We start from the raw sequence: 20960 nt of genomic DNA, 5'->3' as shown, positions 1-20960 counted from the left end.
ATGGACAGCACTAAGCTCTCTGTATTACTCTTGAATGCTTTCCTCTTAAGCCTGTCTTGTGCTGAGGATGAGATAGCACCTCTATCCTGCCCAGAGTACCAAGAGAGCTTTGACGGCTCCTGCTATGAGTTTGTAGGTCCACCTCGTTCGCGTTCCTTCCTCAGTGCACAGGGTTGGTGTGAGCGAGGTGGTGGACACCTGGCCTTCATTTTAAACGACGAAACACAGCAGTTCCTACAGAAGCACCTGCAGACGGAGCAGGATTGGTGGCTGGGTCTGGCACCTGCCTCCTCAAACCTAACACTGGACTCTGCTGCTGCTGAGGGTAAGAGGACAATTGAAGAAAACACTAATTGCAATCAACATACTGTACAATAATAGATATGATTATGTAAAGGAAATCAAAGGTTGAGAGTAGACTGTCCTGTGCATGGATGTATTTGCAAAGAGTTATTTTATTGTGTTAGAGTGTATGATTTAAAGTCTTATGAAATTGCCATGATATGAGGGAATTTTGATGTAAAAGGACCCATAAGCACTAACAAGAGAAGTTCATAGGATCATGTCAAATCTAGCATCAAATGAAAGCTATATTTTTTTAAATGAAGGAATATATACATTTTCCGACCATTTTCTATCCTAAATATTAGGAATAACAAGCAAAGGCTTTGACTGCTGGTCAAACAGATGGAAAAGGGGTCTTAGAAAACATCTACCAGATGTTGGTTCAGATTTGATCCGAACCAATAAAATGTTGTCTTGTTTTGGGAGGAGCTCATTATTAAAATAATAGCCAGTGTGTAGAATAATACCCAAATATGCAAAGGTGGATATACAATTGAAGTCGGAAGATTACTTACACTTAGGTTGGAGTCATTAAAACTTGTTTTTCAACCACTCCACAAATTTCTTGTTAACAAACTATAGTTTTGGCAAGTCGGTTAGGACATCTACTTTGTGCATGACACAAGTCATTTTTCCAACAATTGTTTACAGACAGATTATTTCACTTATAATTCACTGTATCACAATTCCAGTGGGTCAGAAGTTTACATACACTATGTTGACTGTGCCTTTAAACAGCTTGGAAAATTACAGAAAATGATGTCATGGTTTTATAAGCTTCTGATAGGCTAATTGACATCATTTGAGTTGGAGGTGTATGATTATGATGTTATCCATAATGATGTTATCGGGTGTGTAAATCCACTTCATTACTGTAGTTCAATATCGAAAAGAGGTTCAAGGTTAAGGTTTCATGTCATAGCTGACACCCCATTGTCTTTTGAATCCTCCTTCGGAGCAGATATTGAGTTTTTGGAAAACGTGGTCCCGTAAAAACCTGAGGGAGATTTTACCAAAATTCTGTTACCAAATATGCATCTGCACAGTTTTTCCAGTAAATGTGTTTTTGGAAAATGTTCAGTTTAAATTGTTAAAAGTAGTCTTATGTAAAACATCAGTGCAATTACAGTGCATTCGGATAATATTCAGACCCCCTTGACTTTTTCCAAATTTGGTTACGTTACAGCCTTATTATAAAATGGATTAAATACATTTGTTCCTCATCAATCTACACACAATAAACCATAAGGACAATGCAAACACAGATTTACATTTTTTTGGGCAAATTTATAAAAAATAAATAACTGATACCTTATTTACATAAGTATTCAGACCCTTTGCTATGAGACTCGAAATTTAGCTCAGGTGCATCCTGTTTCCATTGATCATCCTTGAGATGTTTCTACAACTTGATTGGTGTCCACCTGTGGTAAATTCAATTGATTGGAAATTATTTGGAAAGGAACAAACCTGTCCATATAATGCCAAGAATCACATCTGGAGGAAACCTGGCACCATCCCTACGGTGAAGCATGGTAGTGGCAGCATCATGCTGTGGGGATGTTTTTCAGCGGCAGGGACTGGGAGACTAGTCAAGATCGAGGCAAAGATGAATGGAGCAAAGTACAGAGAGATCCTTGATGAAAGACAATGCAGGAGTGGCTTGGAGACAAGTCTCTGAATGTCCTTGTGTGACCCAGCCAGAGCCCAGACTTGAACTAATTTGAACATCTCTGGAGAGACCTGAAAATAGCTGTGCAACGACACTCCCCATCCAACCTGACAGAGCTTGAGCGGATCTGCAGAGAAGAATGGGAGAAACTCCCCAAATACAGGTATGCTAAGCTTGTAGCGTCATACCCAAGAAGACTCGAGGCTGTAATCCCTGCCAAAGGTGCTTGAACAAAGTACTGAATAAACGGTCTGGGATATTTCATTATTATTTTATTTTTTAATAAACTTTCAAAAATGTCCACAAACCTGTTTTTGCTTTGTCATTATGGGGTATTGTGTGTAGATTGATGAGGGGGAAAAATAATTTAGTCCATTTTAGAATAAGGCTGTAACATAAAAGAATGTGGAAAAAGTGAAAGGGTCTGAATACTTTCTGAATGCACTGTACATTACCATGGAATTGCCCATGATGACTTTGTGTGAGAGTAGGCCTAAATATTTCATTGATATTTGAAAGAGGTAATAGTGTTTTGGGGTTGTTGTTTTTTCATAGAATAATCCTACTCCTTTGCTGAGCTGTGGAAGAAGTATTCCTCACAATATTTTTTTTTCATGATTATTTGCATCAGAAATCAGTTCCATTCCCAGTCTCCTAAACTAACATGATCCGCCCACCACTTCTCTTGAGACAAAGATGGTTACTCTTGGTCTTGTTTTATCAGTAGACCTTCTTTGATCTGGCAGTAAAACTGGAAGTAGACACAGGCTGGGTTTGGTGGCTATCTCTCAAGTCAGCTGGCCTTCCTGTGTCACGCTGGGAGATTTATAATGTATTTACCTCGTACCATTGCTAGGAGACCATGCCACATTAAGATATCTCCTTTTAGCAGCACCTGGCTGATGAAGAACACTTGTCATTCAATTGGATCTGCTGTCCAGTCCCTTGATTTAGACAGGCCTTTTTTATTCCCGTACAAAGGACCAAATTTATCACCTATTCACAGCCGGCTCCTGTGGCATTGACTTTGTTTTCTTACGTCATATCCCTTACTCTGCTTTTCAAGTGTTTTATTACGTCATATCCCTTACTCTGCTTTTCAAGTGTTTTCTTACGTCATATCCCTTACTCTGCTTTTCAAGTGTTTTATTACGTCATATCCCTTACTCTGCTTTTCAAGTGTTTTCTTACGTCATATCCCTTACTCTGCTTTTCAAGTGTTTTATTACGTCATATCCCTTACTCTGCTTTTCAAGTGTTTTATTACGTCATATCCCTTACTCTGCTTTTCAAGTGTTTTATTACGTCATATCCCTTACTCTGCTTTTCAAGTGTTTTCTTACGTCATATCCCTTACTCTGCTTTTCAAGTGTTTTCTTACGTCATATCCCTTACTCTGCTTTTCAAGTGTTTTATTACGTGAATTAGAGTATTAACAGAATGATGTATCAGGATGAACAGCTGGGATGTCATTTTGTAGGAATATATGTCACAAATATAATATAATATGACAGAGTACTTACATACTTTATTTCCTCTACTTTGAAGAGCAGGTGTTCCTAATGTTTTATACCCTCAGTGTATATAGAATATAATACTTTGATTGGTGTCTGTGCTGTAAATCCTCAGGTCCTCTCTCCTGGCTTGATGGCTCTGATGTCAGCTACTCTAACTGGGTGAACGACCCTGATCCAGGGGCTGGCTGTGGTCACATACTGAGGAGGTCAGGGTTTCAGTGGGAGGCAACAAGCAACTGTAGCCAGGAGCTGCACTTCATCTGCCAATTTGGTTTGTATTTGATGTGTGTGTTTGCACACATGCATCTGTGTGTGCATGTATGCAGAATAACAAGGTAGCGAGGAATATACTGTATGCGCTTGCTATTCCCTTTAACCTAAACCTTATTTACTTATTTGTCTCAGAATCTGGGCGCTCCATTGCTTGTGCTGCCCACAATGCAACACTACAGTGTGGTTCTGGTCAGGTGATAGAGATTGATGATAGCTTCTATGGTCGTAAGACGGTTCACTACTGCCGGACGAGTCCCACTTCTTCAGCCACCTCCACACAGGAGGAGTGTAGCTGGATAGATGTTGTACATTCAGTGACAGGTATGGTGTGAAGTCTAATGTTTTTGAAACTTTTGAAATATTGTGCAAGGTGTATTTTGTCCATCACTCAGGATATTGATATATGTTTTGGTTTGACTATTGATTCAAGAATAGTCGTGTTCTTACATTGTATGAGTAAGAACAGTAAAGGTCCAATGCAGCCGTTTTTTAACATCTCAAAATCAAATCATTTCTGGGTAACAATTAAGTACCTTAATGTGATTGCTTTCAATTAATATGGTCAATAAGAAACATAAATAGCTTCTTAGGATAGAGTAATTTCTAAAGCAAGAATTTTGCTAGGACTGTCTGGGAGTGGTCTGAGTGGGGAGGGGGAAACTGAAAACTAGCTGTTATTGACAGAGAGGTTTGGATTTAACTATATTTCTTATTGGTGTTATGCAGGTGAATGAGGACCCAAAAGCAACTTGGCGAAAACAGAGTCTTTAATCCAGTAAAGTAATTCTACAAACATAAGACATAATTCCGCTCGTAATGACGAGAACAGACTGGAGACTCGATCTTGAACAGCAGGTTGCCTCGGGAAGGCACTTGAACTTAGCAGACTCAGACACCTGCTCACCACGCAGCATCTGAGGGAAACACGACACGACAGGGCGATACACAAACACAACACGGTGAACAATAGACAAGGATCCGACAGGGCAGGAACGGAAAACAAGGGGAGAAATAGGGACTCTAATCAGGGAAAAAGATATGGAACAGGTGTGGGAAGACTAAATGATTGATTAGGGGAATAGGAACAGCTGGGAGCAGGAACGGAACGATAGAGAGAGGAGAGAGAGGGAGGGGGAGAGAGAGGGATAGAAAAAGGGAACGAACCTAATAAGACCAGCAGGGGGAAACGAACAGAAGGGAAAGCATAATGACAAGACAATATATGACAAAACATGACAATTGGTCTATTAACTAACTTATTGCCTGGTGATGTCGCGAGGCAGGCCAATACTCCATCCCACCAAAATAGGCTGACATTTCACGCAGTCTTTTCAAACAGCTCTCACACTAAAAGAGCATTATCATAATTTGCACAATATCACAGTATTATTCCAGCCTAATAGAGTAGAAATACAGTGGGGAGAACAAGTATTTGATACACTGTCGATTTTGCAGATTTTGTTTTAGATTCCGTCTCTCACAGTTGAAGTGTACCTATGATAAACATTACAGACCTCTACATGCTTTGTAAGTAGGAAAACCTACAAAATCGGCAGTGTATCAAATACTTGTTCTCACCACTGTATATATATATATATATATATATAAAACACAGGAAACCACGTTTTTGACTGCACTGGGCTTTTAAGCAAAGTGCTTTTAATGGGTCAAAGTAATTGCCTGCTGTGCAGTATTTGATCATTGCACTTTTAGGACACACTGCTTAAAGTAAAAAGCAGAAATGTAAATATTGTAAAGCAAACACAGATTCAATAAAGGGCCCTGCAATTCAATAGAGGCAGCAATTCAACTTAGTTTCACTTTAGCAGGATGCTAATTACCAAACAACTACATGATGAACAATATTTAAACATTGAGCTCTTAGAACATGTATGCATTTGCAAAGCATAGAGCAGAACTGTAAATATTGTAAAACACACACAGCTTCAACAACGGCACCAGATGCACTGAGGCAGCAATAAAACTTAATTGCACAAAGCACCAAAAAAAATATGTATTTGTGTCTTAACAAAAACCATAATAGAGGTACATATGCTGGTACAATGTCAAGACTGAAAGTAAAGCCACAAAATGTACCAGTTTTAAATGGTTGTAATACTGTCAATGAAATCTAAATGTACTGCACTAGGTTTAAGCCATTGCTTAAGTTAGTGCTTCATGTATGAATGACAAATAGAATAGGCATTGTGATAATAATCCTTCCTTTGAACAGTGTGCACACAATGTATATTTTCAGAGCACTTGGATAAGTCTATTATAATGATAATGTGGATGATGATCTTAATGATGATTCTGATGACAATTATGGTGGAAAACTCTTCTATTTCTTCACCTCTCATATCTCTATTTAATGTACATTATTTCCAGGAGACTGCCGTGGGCTGCAGGCGTGCCAGGCCACGGCAGATGTGGCCTCTTTTGGTGAACCATGCCCAGGGCTTGGAAGCTACCTGTCTGTGGAATACAACTGCAAAGATGGTCAGAACATTCTACCCCTGTTACTGTCTCTCCTTCCCTCCCTTCTACATTCCATTTAAATACTCAAATATGTTTTCAGCTAGTGAAGGGCTCGATTTACGTTTTCTCTAATGTTGTATTTCAACACATTATGAGTTGCGGTTAGCACACACAATCTAACCTAGCCATGTCTGTGGTCCACAGGTCTCCACTTATTAATGAGCAAGTTGGCTGCCGTCTTTGACAATGTCTCCATAACAGTGAAGTGGCTTCTCCATCCCTTCCAGGGCAACCTGACCTGCACTCTAAGTGCTGGAGATGGGCACAACATTGATCCTTATAGTCCAGAAGAGTGAGTAACTGAGTAATGTATATCACCCAACATCAAAGCCAAAAAGTCCCTAATTCATTCACAATTAATGGAATTTACACTCTCACAGGTTGGAGAGCAGTGTGGTTCATAAATACACCCGTCCAGGTGTCTTCATAGTTGGGGTGGAGTGTACCACCAGTGAGTGGCATGTGACAGCTCAGAAAGCCATCACCATTCAGGAGCCCATCGGGGAGTTTGGCGTCATTAAGTGCTATAGCATGAACCAATCAACAGATGGAGCAAACTGCAAGGCCCTGTATGGCAGTCCCCTTCAAATCCAGGTTGAAGTAGAAGCTGGTAAGTAAAACCAACATGAGCAGAAATAAAAGCATTTGGTCTTACATTTCCGAGAGTACAAATCTTGGTAGAATGAGACAGCTTTGCTATCTACAGGTACGAATGTGACCTACAAAGTCCACCGTGGTGAGATGTTGGTGGCCAATTCATCAGCAGTCAGAGGAATCGTCCCCCACAACATCACAGTGGGACCAGAGGTGGAGCAACAACTGGGCTCTGGCTGCCACCAGCTGACCCTGCATGCCTCTAACGGGGTCTCGGTCTTGGGCATGTCCACTGAGCTGCAGGTGTGTCTGCTGGAGCCAGTGGAGGGCCTGCTGGGATCAGTGATGGCTGAGGAGGGGGAGTGTCCAGACTCAGACCTCTATGTTAGTGTCTCCCTGGACCGGGGGTCCCCGGTGCAGCTTCTCTTCCAGGTGTCTGGAGCTAACGACAGCATCTCTGAGACCAGAGACATGCAAAACAGCAGCATGCAGGTTTACAATATCTCAACCACTATCCAAGGTACCTACCCAAATACAATCAGAAACAATGACAGAAGATAGGAAAAGATGAAATGTTTCCTTGTTTATTTATATCAGCTGTTTTGTTACAGGAGCTTTGCAAGTGAAAGTCAGAGCCTGGAATGTCTTCTCACACATGGACGTGGATGTGGGGAACACAGCAGCAGTTTGTCACAATAAATCAGAATTTCAGACAGAGGAGCATAAAAGGCTTCCCCAGGCTAATGTGGAAATCACTTCTGATCCAGAAAGTCCATCTGACTTCACGCAAAGTGTCACACTTGGGTTAACTGGCTTGAGTGGAGTACTCGGAATCAGTGAACCTGGAATACTACTTGAATGGGAATGCAGTAAGTACCAGAGCTGAGAACACTCACCTCTCAGTTCAACTCATTAGTAGGCTACAGTAACAAAGTCTGTCAAGACTTTTACGTGGCCCACTTGTTCAAGTCTTATCTTCAAGGCCTGTGCTAGTTATAAATCTGAAATCCGAAGATTTTAGTTTTCAGTTCAGGCACAATCTTTCTATGAATAGAATTGTTCTTCTAAACTCACTAAGTAACAACGGCGGTATTTCTCTGGTTTCCGGGTGACCGTATAGATTGTGTAGGACCTTTAATGTCCTTTCAGCACAGATGTTATACTCAAACCATGTTCCCCATTTATTCCAACAGATGAACAATGTAAATGCAGAGACAAAACAAACCAGGAGACTCATGTGATTACAGCAGCCTGTCTTCCAGACCCATTTCTTTTTTATATATACAGTTTTACTGTGCAGAAGAAAAATGGGACCGGGGCTCAAGTGGCTAAAGCAGAGAAATGCATCACTGTCACTCCGCCAGAATTCACCGATGTTACCATAAGGTAAAACAAGGGAGGGAATGGCTCATTAGACAGATGTATAGTCCCGAGTGACATTTTGTTGGTTAGGAGAGGTTTGCATTATCAAACGAAGAAGCTAAATGGCTGATTTGAATCAAATTCAAAGTTACAGTAATCTATGTCCCAGAAGATCTGTTGTATGATAAAAGTTAACCTTTGTTCTTTTAGTTGTTCTAATTGTAACCCAGTGAACATAAACCAAGATGTAACCCTCAAATTGGAGTGTACCACCGCAATGAGTTGCCCAACAGTAGTTTGGCATGTTGAGGACACAAGACCTTTGACAGTAAGTGTGAGACTCCTCTATTGTGCACACAAGCATATTTATGAATAGTGGTTTCAGTGCATGAATAGATAGAACTTATGTTGTCTAATTTAAGATTAGATATACTTTATTAGTCCAGACAGAAATATGTCTGTTGTTAACCAACCCCACCGACATGCACACAAACACACAGGTGTTTGAACACACATACACACAAACACACAGGTGTTTGAACACACATGGACACAAACACACAGGTGTTTGAACACACATACACACAAACACACAGGTGTTTGAACACACATACACACAAACAAACAGGTGTTTGAACACACATACACACAAACACACAGGTGTTTGAACACACATACACACAAACACACAGGTGTTTGAACACACATACACACAAACACACAGGTGTTTGAACACACATACACACAAACACACAGGTGTTTGAACAGACATACACACAAACACACAGGTGTTTGAACACACATACACACAAACACACAGGTGTTTGAACACACATACACACAAACACACAGGTGTTTGAACACACATACACACAAACACACAGGTGTTTGAACACACATACACACAAACACACAGGTGTTTGAACACACATACACACAAACACACAGGTGTTTGAACACACATACACACAAACATACATTCATTTGTAATTTGTCACATGAGCAAAATAAGTAACCTGAAATGAACGCATGCGCAGTTGGATTGTACAAAAGCTGTAGTCATTCTGTACAACGACAGTGTCTATGAAGGAAACAGATTTAATTTTGAGCTAATTCCTTCTAGGGAGACCTCAAACACTGCTACAAAAAAGCAAAGCAAAGACCACTGCTACACAGAATAGATGGTGGCAATGAATACATGGTGACAAGTGACAATCTGAAAAATGCCCAGTCCAGATCTCTGAATCTCAATGTGATAGCGTATGGTAGGTATTCATTGATTTTAGAGTATGTGCTGTTACACGTGCTTTATTTACAGATTATAGTAGGATGAGCATCACTTATGTTGAACCTGACATCAGAATGTCAAATTAGCCATTGTAATGTGGGCCATAAAATGAATAAAGTGTTCCAATGTGTTATCTTTTAGGTAGTGTATCATTTGATCATGGATATTTAGAGTAAATCGTGTACATCCAGACCAACATTTACAGAATGCATTTATTTACATTAATGTAACCTATTCAACTTTTTTGTTGTAGGTAAGACGACACCTGGCGTTGTCAAGTACACCATTCAGATACCAGGTGTTGCAACACTTGCACCTGTTGCCACTAACATACCGCCTGCTACCTTACCGGCTGCTACCACCATCCTACCGGCTGTTACTACTCGTCCATCTGCTACTACAATACCTGTTGCTACCATCCCACTGGTAGCTACTACCCTACTGGCTGCTACCACCATAGCGGCAACTACTACTGTATCTGTAACTGTACCTGAAAGAACAGCGCCAACTACCATCACCAGCCTCCATTCCTGTGTAATTTCCCCTCAGTCAGGCACAGTTCTAGATGCTTTCAATATCACCTGTGCAACAACCTCCTGCTCCACAGGCAAATGCCAATATTGTTTCAAAACTGACAAAGGTGAGTTGTCTGAAATCTGTCGACAATGTAGTCTATTTCAAGAGACTTTCCCCTATCAAAGAAGTTGAATAGTAGGACATTAAATCAAAATTTAAAATGCAGTTCCCTGTATACAGATGAAGCTTCATCCACTGTATGAAAACACATTATATAATATTTATTTATATTTCAGATAAACATTTGCGCTGCAGTTATGGAAATGAAGTCAAGTCAATCTTCCTACCTCTCGGGAACAAAAGTTACAACTACAGTCTGTCTGTGGTGGTTACTCTAACAAATGGGGAAAGAAAAACCAATGCCACAATCACCACTGAGGTTTGTCATCAAGTAAAAATCCTATCATTTACTTCATGATTTAATGCATGGAATCTGTCCTGCCTTTCTGCTCCATAGAGCTCACATTTATAATGGAGTATCTGGAGCTCTCATTTGATTGTTGTCCACCAAGGTGTGGCCAGCCAACTCCAGTTCCTCAGTGGAGAATCTGCAGTCTGTGGTTGAGAACACTGTCGCTCAGCTACAGCAGCAGGGGTTGCTCACTGGGGAGACCCTAGGACAGATGTTCAAGTCTGTGTCCGACATTCTGAACAAGGGCTCCAGTGAGGATCAGAAAGGTGCCAGGGAGGAGGTGAGAACGGGGTAATATTCTATGGTCATAGGGAGCATGGGCTTTAATGCCAGGAATGTCTACGCCAGGGATTGGCAACACACGACCCGCTTTTGTAGTCCCATGGATCAATTTCCAAAAACGAAGCACCAATAATTATAATTGTTTATTGCCTTTATAGACTAATAATGAACAGTTTATAAACTACTTATCATGGTTGGCTCCAGGCATAAGCGGTCACTTAGGGCCCCTGGCTGCTAAGACGGGGACCAGTCAAATAAATTGGCCCACGAGGTGCAAGGCCAAGTCTCGCTCAGGGCCCCCAAAAGACTAGGGCCCTGAGCGAGGGCCCTACGGGTGTAATGCATTAAGTTAAGAGCGTTAAGTAGTTTAACTGCAGAAATTGATCGATTGCTAAATTCAGTTGACTGCATGTCTGGCTATGGATGAGGGTACGCAGACCCGCGAGCCACTGCAGCTCCTCATGATGAGTTCACATTTTTTGTTTCCCCTCGCCCCCATCAAAGTTGCCCATCCCTGGTCTAGGGACTCTGTGTATTGTTGAACGTAAGACATGACACTAAACTAAAAGAGTTATGATAAATGAGTATGAAGTTCAAGACAAAGGGAAGTGTCTCTTTAGATGGATGTTTGTGAGGTGTTCTGATTGATGTTCCAGCTGCGAGAACAGATGCTGAGCACCATGACTGCAGTGCTGAAGAATGTCCCCAACAACACTCCTCAGGAAGTGGAGCTGACGGCCAGAGCAGTGGCAGGGATCACCAAGAGGAGGGAAGAGGTCAATTCCGCTGCTCAGGTACAATTGGATATGAGAGCAAGGCAACAAAATCTTTTCCAAACATGTATTGCTGAAAGAGAGCAGAGATTTAGTTCCCAATGGTCTATGTTATGCTGTGGATCTTTTCCAGCTAGAAGCTAGCTCCCTGGTGGCAGACCTCAGCTCTTCCCTCCTCTATATGAATGTCAGTGAGCATGGTGGACAAGAGATGGTGCAGGCAGCTACACCAATTGTAGAGGCAGCCAGCAATATCCTGGGAGTCCCTTCAAATGCAAGCACACAGGTGATATACAGTTGAAGGCGGATGTTACACTTAGGTTGGAGTCATTAAAACATGTTTTTCAACCACTCTACAAGTGTCTTGTTAACAAACTATAGTTTTGGCAAGTTGGTCAGGACATCTACTTTGTGCATGACACAAGTAATGTTTCCAGAGGCAAAAGAAACGCACTGTCATGTTTTGTCATTTATTATCTTGTCTTGTCCCTGTGCTTCCCATTCTATTCGTTTCCCTCTGCTGGTCTTATTAGGTTCTTTCCCTCTTTCTATCCCTCTCTCTCCCCCTCCCTCTCTCACTCTCTCGCTCTCTCTTCTCTCTATCGTTCCGTTCCTGCTCCCAGCTGTTCCTATTCCCCTAATCATCATTTAGTCTTCCCACACCTGTTCCCGATCCTTTTCCCTGATTAGAGTCCCTATTTCACTCCTTGTTTCCCGTACCTGCCCTGTCGGATCCTCATTTATAATTCACCGTGCTGTGTCAATGTTTTGCCCTGTCGTGTCGTGTTTCCCTCAGATGCTGCGTGGTGAGCAGGTGTCTGAGTCTGCTAGGTTCAAGTGCCTTCCCGAGGCAACCTGCAGTTCTCGATCAAGTCTCCAGTCTGTTCTTGTCTTTACGTGTAGTATTATGCTTTTTGTTTTGTAAAGTTTATTCTGGATTAAATACTCTGTTTTCGCCAAGTCGCTTTTGGGTCCTCATTCACCTGCATGACAGAAGGATCCGACCGAGGAATGGACCCAGCGACTACAGACGCTCGTAACACTGCCGTCGAGATCCAAGGAGCCATGCTCGGCAGACACGAGCAGGAATTGTCTGCTGCTCGCCATGCCGTGGAGAACCTGGCCGCTCAGGTTTCCGACCTCTCTGGACAGTTCCAGAGTCTTCGTCTCGTGCCACCTGTTACTTCCTGGCCTGCCGAGCCTCCAGAACCTAGGGTTAATAACCCACCTTGCTACTCCGGGCAGCCCACTGAGTGCCGCTCCTTTCTCACCCAGTGTGAGATTGTGTTCTCTCTCCAACCCAACACATACTCTAGAGAGAGAGCTCGGGTTGCTTACGTCATTTCACTCCTTACTGGCCGGGCCCGAGAGTGGGGCACAGCTATCTGGGAGGCAAGGGCTGATTGTTCTAACAATTACCAGAACTTTAAAGAGGAGATGATTCGGGTTTTTGACCGTTCAGTTTTTGGTGGGGAGGCTTCTAGGGTCCTGGCTTCCCTATGCCAAGGTGATCGATCCATAACGGATTACTCTATAGAGTTTCGTACTCTTGCTGCCTCTAGTGACTGGAACGAGCCGGCGCTGCTCGCTCGTTTTCTGGAGGGACTCCACACAGTGGTCAAAGATGAGATTCTCTCTCGGGAGGTTCCTTCCTGTGTGGACTCTTTGATTGCTCTCGCCATCCGCATAGAACGACGGGTAGATCTTCGTCACCAGGCTCGTGGAAGAGAGCTCGCATCAACGGTGTTTCCCTGCTCCGCATCGCAACCATCTCCCTCCTCTGGCTCTGAGACTGAGCCCATGCAGCTGGGAGGGATTCGCATCTCGACTAAGGAGAGGGAACGGAGGATCACCAACCGCCTGTGCCTCTATTGCGGATTTGATGGACATTTTGTTAATTCATGTCCAGTAAGAGGCCAGAGCCCATCAGTAAGCGGAGGGCTACTGGTGAGCGCTACTACTCAGGTCTCTTCATCTAGATCTTGTACTACTATGTCGGTCCATCTACGCTGGACCGGTTCGGGTGCTACATGCAGTGCCTTGATTGACTCTGGGGCTGAGGGTTGTTTCATGGACGAAGCATGGGTTCGGAAACATAACATTCCTTTCAGACAGTTAGACAAGCCTACGCCCATGTTTGCCTTAGATGGTAGTCATCTTCCCAGTATCAAATTTGAGACACTACCTTTAACTCTCACAGTATCTGGTAACCACAGTGAGACTATTTCTTTTTTGATTTTTGATTCACCTTTCACACCTGTTGTTTTGGGTCATCCCTGGCTAGTATGTCATAATCCTTCTATTAATTGGTCTTGTAATTCTATCCTATCCTGGAACGTATCTTGTCATGTGAAGTGCTTAATGTCTGCCATCCCTCCCATTTCTTCTGTCCCCACTTCTCAGGAGGAACCTGGCGATTTGACAGGAGTGCCGGAGGAATATCATGATCTGCGCACGGTCTTCAGTCGGTCCCGAGCCAACTCCCTTCCTCCTCACCGGTCGTATGATTGTAGTATTGATCTCCTTCCGGGGACCACTCCTCCTCGGGGTAGACTATACTCTCTGTCGGCTCCCGAACGTAAGGCTCTCGAGGATTATTTATCTGTGTCTCTTGACGCCGGTACCATAGTGCCTTCTTCCTCTCCGGCCGGGGCGGGGTTCTTTTTGTTAAGAAGAAGGACGGTACTCTGCGCCCCTGCGTGGATTATCGAGGGCTGAATGACATAACGGTTAAGAATCGTTATCCGCTTCCCCTTATGTCATCAGCCTTCGAGATTCTGCAGGGAGCCAGGTGCTTTACTAAGTTGGACCTTCGTAACGCTTACCATCTCGTGCGCATCAGAGAGGGGGACGAGTGGAAAATGGCGTTTAACACTCCGTTAGGGCATTTTGAGTACCGGGTTCTGCCGTTTGGTCTCGCCAATGCGCCAGCTGTTTTTCAGGCATTAGTTAATGATGTTCTGAGAGACATGCTGAACATCTTTGTTTTTGTCTATCTTGACGATATCCTGATTTTTTCACCGTCACTCGAGATTCATGTTCAGCACGTTCGACGTGTTCTACAGCGCCTTTTAGAGAATTGTCTCTACGTAAAGGCTGAGAAGTGTTCTTTTCATGTCTCCTCCGTTACTTTTCTCGGTTCCGCTAAGGTCCAAGCTGTCAGTGATTGGCCCGTTCCTAGGTCACGTGTCGAGTTGCAGCGCTTTTAGGTTTCGCTAATTTCTATCGGCGTTTCATTCGTAATTTCGGTCAAGTTGCTGCCCCTCTCACAGCTCTTACTTCTGTCAAGACGTGTTTTAAGTGGTCCGGTTCCGCCCAGGGAGCTTTTGATCTTCTAAAAGAACGTTTTACGTCCGCTCCTATCCTCGTTACTCCTGACGTCACTAGACAATTCATTGTCGAGGTTGACGCTTCAGAGGTAGGCGTGGGAGCCATTCTATCCCAGCGCTTCCAGTCTGACGATAAGGTTCATCCTTGCGCTTATTTTTCTCATCGCCTGTCGCCATCTGAGCGCAACTATGATGTGGGTAACCGTGAACTGCTCGCCATCCGCTTAGCCCTAGGCGAATGGCGACAGTGGTTGGAGGGGGCGACCGTTCCTTTTGTCGTTTGGACAGACCATAAGAACCTTGAGTACATCCGTTCTGCCAAACGACTTAATGCCCGTCAAGCTCGTTGGGCGTTGTTTTTCGCTCGTTTCGAGTTTGTGATTTCTTACCGTCCGGGTAGCAAGAACACCAAGCCTGATGCCTTATCCCGTCTGTTTAGTTCTTCTGTGGCTTCTACTGATCCCGAGGGGATTCTTCCTTATGGGCGTGTTGTCGGGTTGACAGTCTGGGGAATTGAAAGACAGGTTAAGCAAGCACTCACGCACACTGCGTCGCCGCGCGCTTGTCCTAGTAACCTCCTTTTCGTTCCTGTTTCCACTCGTCTGGCTGTTCTTCAGTGGGCTCACTCTGCCAAGTTAGCTGGTCATCCCGGTGTTCGAGGCACTCTTGCGTCTATTCGCCAGCGATTTTGGTGGCCGACTCAGGAGCGTGACACGCGCCGTTTCGTGGCTGCTTGTTCGGACTGCGCGCAGACTAAGTCGGGTAACTCTCCTCCTGCCGGTCGTCTCAGACCGCTCCCCATTCCTTCTCGACCATGGTCTCACATCGCCCTAGACTTCATTACCGGTCTGCCTTTGTCTGCGGGGAAGACTGTGATTCTTACGGTTGTCGATAGGTTCTCTAAGGCGGCACATTTCATTCCCCTCGCTAAACTTCCTTCCGCTAAGGAGACGGCACAAATCATTATCGAGAATGTGTTCAGAATTCATGGCCTCCCGTTAGACGCCGTTTCAGACAGAGGCCCGCAATTCACGTCACAGGTTTGGAGGGAGTTCTGTCGTTTGATTGGTGCGTCCGTCAGTCTCTCTTCCGGGTTTCATCCCCAGTCTAACGGTCAAGCAGAGAGGGCCAATCAGACGATTGGTCGCATACTACGCAGCCTTTCTTTCAGAAACCCTGCGTCTTGGGCAGAACAGCTCCCCTGGGCAGAATACGCTCACAACTCGCTTCCTTCGTCTGCTACCGGGTTATCTCCGTTTCAGAGTAGTCTGGGTTACCAGCCTCCTCTATTCTCTTCCCAGCTTGCCGAGTCCAGCGTTCCCTCCGCTCAAGCGTTTGTCCAACGTTGTGAGCGCACCTGGAGGAGGGTGAGGTCTGCACTTTGCCGCTACAGGGCACAGACTGTGAGAGCCGCCAATAAACGCAGGATTAAGAGTCCTAGGTATTGTTGCGGCCAGAGAGTGTGGCTTTCCACTCGCAACCTTCCTCTTACGACAGCTTCTCGTAAGTTGACTCCGCGGTTCATTGGTCCGTTCCGTGTCTCCCAGGTCGTCAATCCTGTCGCTGTGCGACTGCTTCTTCCGCGACATCTTCGTCGCGTCCATCCTGTCTTCCATGTCTCCTGTGTTAAGCCCTTTCTTCGCACCCCCGTTCGTCTTCCCTCCCCCTCCCGTCCTTGTCGAGAGCGCACCTATTTACAAGGTACATAAGATCATGGACATGCGTTCTCGGGGACGGGGTCACCAATACTTAGTGGATTGGGAGGGTTACGGTCCTGAGGAGAGGAGTTGGGTTCCGTCTCGGGACGTGCTGGACCGTTCACTCATTGATGATTTCCTCCGTTGCCGCCAGGATTCCTCCTCGAGTGCGCCAGGAGGCGCTCGGTGAGTGGGGGGTACTGTCATGTTTTGTCATTTATTATCTTGTCTTGTCCCTGTGCTTCCCATTCTATTCGTTTCCCTCTGCTGGTCTTATTAGGTTCTTTCCCTCTTTCTATCCCTCTCTCTCCCCCTCCCTCTCTCACTCTCTCGCTCTCTCTTCTCTCTATCGTTCCGTTCCTGCTCCCAGCTGTTCCTATTCCCCTAATCATCATTTAGTCTTCCCACACCTGTTCCCGATCCTTTTCCCTGATTAGAGTCCCTATTTCACTCCTTGTTTCCCGTACCTGCCCTGTCGGATCCTCATTTATAATTCACCGTGCTGTGTCAATGTTTTGCCCTGTCGTGTCGTGTTTCCCTCAGATGCTGCGTGGTGAGCAGGTGTCTGAGTCTGCTAGGTTCAAGTGCCTTCCCGAGGCAACCTGCAGTTCTCGATCAAGTCTCCAGTCTGTTCTTGTCTTTACGTGTAGTATTATGCTTTTTGTTTTGTAAAGTTTATTCTGGATTAAATACTCTGTTTTCGCCAAGTCGCTTTTGGGTCCTCATTCACCTGCATGACAGAAGGATCCGACCGAGGAATGGACCCAGCGACTACAGACGCTCGTAACACTGCCGTCGAGATCCAAGGAGCCATGCTCGGCAGACACGAGCAGGAATTGTCTGCTGCTCGCCATGCCGTGGAGAACCTGGCCGCTCAGGTTTCCGACCTCTCTGGACAGTTCCAGAGTCTTCGTCTCGTGCCACCTGTTACTTCCTGGCCTGCCGAGCCTCCAGAACCTAGGGTTAATAACCCACCTTGCTACTCCGGGCAGCCCACTGAGTGCCGCTCCTTTCTCACCCAGTGTGAGATTGTGTTCTCTCTCCAACCCAACACATACTCTAGAGAGAGAGCTCGGGTTGCTTACGTCATTTCACACCTTACTGGCCGGGCCCGAGAGTGGGGCACAGCTATCTGGGAGGCAAGGGCTGATTGTTCTAACAATTACCAGAACTTTAAAGAGGAGATGATTCGGGTTTTTGACCGTTCAGTTTTTGGTGGGGAGGCTTCTAGGGTCCTGGCTTCCCTATGCCAAGGTGATCGATCCATAACGGATTACTCTATAGAGTTTCGTACTCTTGCTGCCTCTAGTGACTGGAACGAGCCGGCGCTGCTCGCTCGTTTTCTGGAGGGACTCCACACAGTGGTCAAAGATGAGATTCTCTCTCGGGAGGTTCCTTCCTGTGTGGACTCTTTGATTGCTCTCGCCATCCGCATAGAACGACGGGTAGATCTTCGTCACCAGGCTCGTGGAAGAGAGCTCGCATCAACGGTGTTTCCCTGCTCCGCATCGCAACCATCTCCCTCCTCTGGCTCTGAGACTGAGCCCATGCAGCTGGGAGGGATTCGCATCTCGACTAAGGAGAGGGAACGGAGGATCACCAACCGCCTGTGCCTCTATTGCGGATTTGATGGACATTTTGTTAATTCATGTCCAGTAAGAGGCCAGAGCCCATCAGTAAGCGGAGGGCTACTGGTGAGCGCTACTACTCAGGTCTCTTCATCTAGATCTTGTACTACTATGTCGGTCCATCTACGCTGGACCGGTTCGGGTGCTACATGCAGTGCCTTGATTGACTCTGGGGCTGAGGGTTGTTTCATGGACGAAGCATGGGTTCGGAAACATAACATTCCTTTCAGACAGTTAGACAAGCCTACGCCCATGTTTGCCTTAGATGGTAGTCATCTTCCCAGTATCAAATTTGAGACACTACCTTTAACTCTCACAGTATCTGGTAACCACAGTGAGACTATTTCTTTTTGATTTTTGATTCACCTTTCACACCTGTTGTTTTGGGTCATCCCTGGCTAGTATGTCATAATCCTTCTATTAATTGGTCTTGTAATTCTATCCTATCCTGGAACGTATCTTGTCATGTGAAGTGCTTAATGTCTGCCATCCCTCCCATTTCTTCTGTCCCCACTTCTCAGGAGGAACCTGGCGATTTGACAGGAGTGCCGGAGGAATATCATGATCTGCGCACGGTCTTCAGTCGGTCCCGAGCCAACTCCCTTCCTCCTCACCGGTCGTATGATTGTAGTATTGATCTCCTTCCGGGGACCACTCCTCCTCGGGGTAGACTATACTCTCTGTCGGCTCCCGAACGTAAGGCTCTCGAGGATTATTTATCTGTGTCTCTTGACGCCGGTACCATAGTGCCTTCTTCCTCTCCGGCCGGGGCGGGGTTCTTTTTGTTAAGAAGAAGGACGGTACTCTGCGCCCTGCGTGGATTATCGAGGGCTGAATGACATAACGGTTAAGAATCGTTATCCGCTTCCCCTTATGTCATCAGCCTTCGAGATTCTGCAGGGAGCCAGGTGCTTTACTAAGTTGGACCTTCGTAACGCTTACCATCTCGTGCGCATCAGAGAGGGGGACGAGTGGAAAATGGCGTTTAACACTCCGTTAGGGCATTTTGAGTACCGGGTTCTGCCGTTTGGTCTCGCCAATGCGCCAGCTGTTTTTCAGGCATTAGTTAATGATGTTCTGAGAGACATGCTGAACATCTTTGTTTTTGTCTATCTTGACGATATCCTGATTTTTTCACCGTCACTCGAGATTCATGTTCAGCACGTTCGACGTGTTCTACAGCGCCTTTTAGAGAATTGTCTCTACGTAAAGGCTGAGAAGTGTTCTTTTCATGTCTCCTCCGTTACTTTTCTCGGTTCCGCTAAGGTCCAAGCTGTCAGTGATTGGCCCGTTCCTAGGTCACGTGTCGAGTTGCAGCGCTTTTTAGGTTTCGCTAATTTCTATCGGCGTTTCATTCGTAATTTCGGTCAAGTTGCTGCCCCTCTCACAGCTCTTACTTCTGTCAAGACGTGTTTTAAGTGGTCCGGTTCCGCCCAGGGAGCTTTTGATCTTCTAAAAGAACGTTTTACGTCCGCTCCTATCCTCGTTACTCCTGACGTCACTAGACAATTCATTGTCGAGGTTGACGCTTCAGAGGTAGGCGTGGGAGCCATTCTATCCCAGCGCTTCCAGTCTGACGATAAGGTTCATCCTTGCGCTTATTTTTCTCATCGCCTGTCGCCATCTGAGCGCAACTATGATGTGGGTAACCGTGAACTGCTCGCCATCCGCTTAGCCCTAGGCGAATGGCGACAGTGGTTGGAGGGGGCGACCGTTCCTTTTGTCGTTTGGACAGACCATAAGAACCTTGAGTACATCCGTTCTGCCAAACGACTTAATGCCCGTCAAGCTCGTTGGGCGTTGTTTTTCGCTCGTTTCGAGTTTGTGATTTCTTACCGTCCGGGTAGCAAGAACACCAAGCCTGATGCCTTATCCCGTCTGTTTAGTTCTTCTGTGGCTTCTACTGATCCCGAGGGGATTCTTCCTTATGGGCGTGTTGTCGGGTTGACAGTCTGGGGAATTGAAAGACAGGTTAAGCAAGCACTCACGCACACTGCGTCGCGCGCGCTTGTCCTAGTAACCTCCTTTTCGTTCCTGTTTCCACTCGTCTGGCTGTTCTTCAGTGGGCTCACTCTGCCAAGTTAGCTGGTCATCCCGGTGTTCGAGGCACTCTTGCGTCTATTCGCCAGCGATTTTGGTGGCCGACTCAGGAGCGTGACACGCGCCGTTTCGTGGCTGCTTGTTCGGACTGCGCGCAGACTAAGTCGGGTAACTCTCCTCCTGCCGGTCGTCTCAGACCGCTCCCCATTCCTTCTCGACCATGGTCTCACATCGCCCTAGACTTCATTACCGGTCTGCCTTTGTCTGCGGGGAAGACTGTGATTCTTACGGTTGTCGATAGGTTCTCTAAGGCGGCACATTTCATTCCCCTCGCTAAACTTCCTTCCGCTAAGGAGACGGCACAAATCATTATCGAGAATGTGTTCAGAATTCATGGCCTCCCGTTAGACGCCGTTTCAGACAGAGGCCCGCAATTCACGTCACAGGTTTGGAGGGAGTTCTGTCGTTTGATTGGTGCGTCCGTCAGTCTCTCTTCCGGGTTTCATCCCCAGTCTAACGGTCAAGCAGAGAGGGCCAATCAGACGATTGGTCGCATACTACGCAGCCTTTCTTTCAGAAACCCTGCGTCTTGGGCAGAACAGCTCCCCTGGGCAGAATACGCTCACAACTCGCT

General features: G+C 45.5%; 1 protein-coding gene across 1 annotated transcript in view; it reads left to right on the top strand.

Moving 5' to 3' along the window:
• The window catches only part of LOC124033486 (polycystic kidney disease protein 1-like 2), a 35441-nt gene continuing 14481 nt past the window's right edge, over positions 1–20960 (top strand). Inside the window, exons 1-12 of the mRNA XM_046345506.1 lie at positions 1–325; positions 3647–3805; positions 3940–4128; positions 6196–6306; positions 6490–6637; positions 6726–6955; positions 7052–7459; positions 9843–10229; positions 10402–10544; positions 10678–10857; positions 11516–11653; positions 11766–11918. Of these exons, the coding sequence (XP_046201462.1) occupies positions 1–325; positions 3647–3805; positions 3940–4128; positions 6196–6306; positions 6490–6637; positions 6726–6955; positions 7052–7459; positions 9843–10229; positions 10402–10544; positions 10678–10857; positions 11516–11653; positions 11766–11918 (2571 nt within the window). The remainder of the gene's footprint in view (positions 326–3646; positions 3806–3939; positions 4129–6195; positions 6307–6489; positions 6638–6725; positions 6956–7051; positions 7460–9842; positions 10230–10401; positions 10545–10677; positions 10858–11515; positions 11654–11765; positions 11919–20960) is intronic.

This window comes from Oncorhynchus gorbuscha, linkage group LG04 (genome assembly GCF_021184085.1).
Source record: "Oncorhynchus gorbuscha isolate QuinsamMale2020 ecotype Even-year linkage group LG04, OgorEven_v1.0, whole genome shotgun sequence".
NCBI lineage: Eukaryota > Metazoa > Chordata > Actinopteri > Salmoniformes > Salmonidae > Oncorhynchus > Oncorhynchus gorbuscha.
Note: the sequence above shows the minus strand (reverse complement) of the source record. Positions and strands in the feature narration are given on the sequence as shown.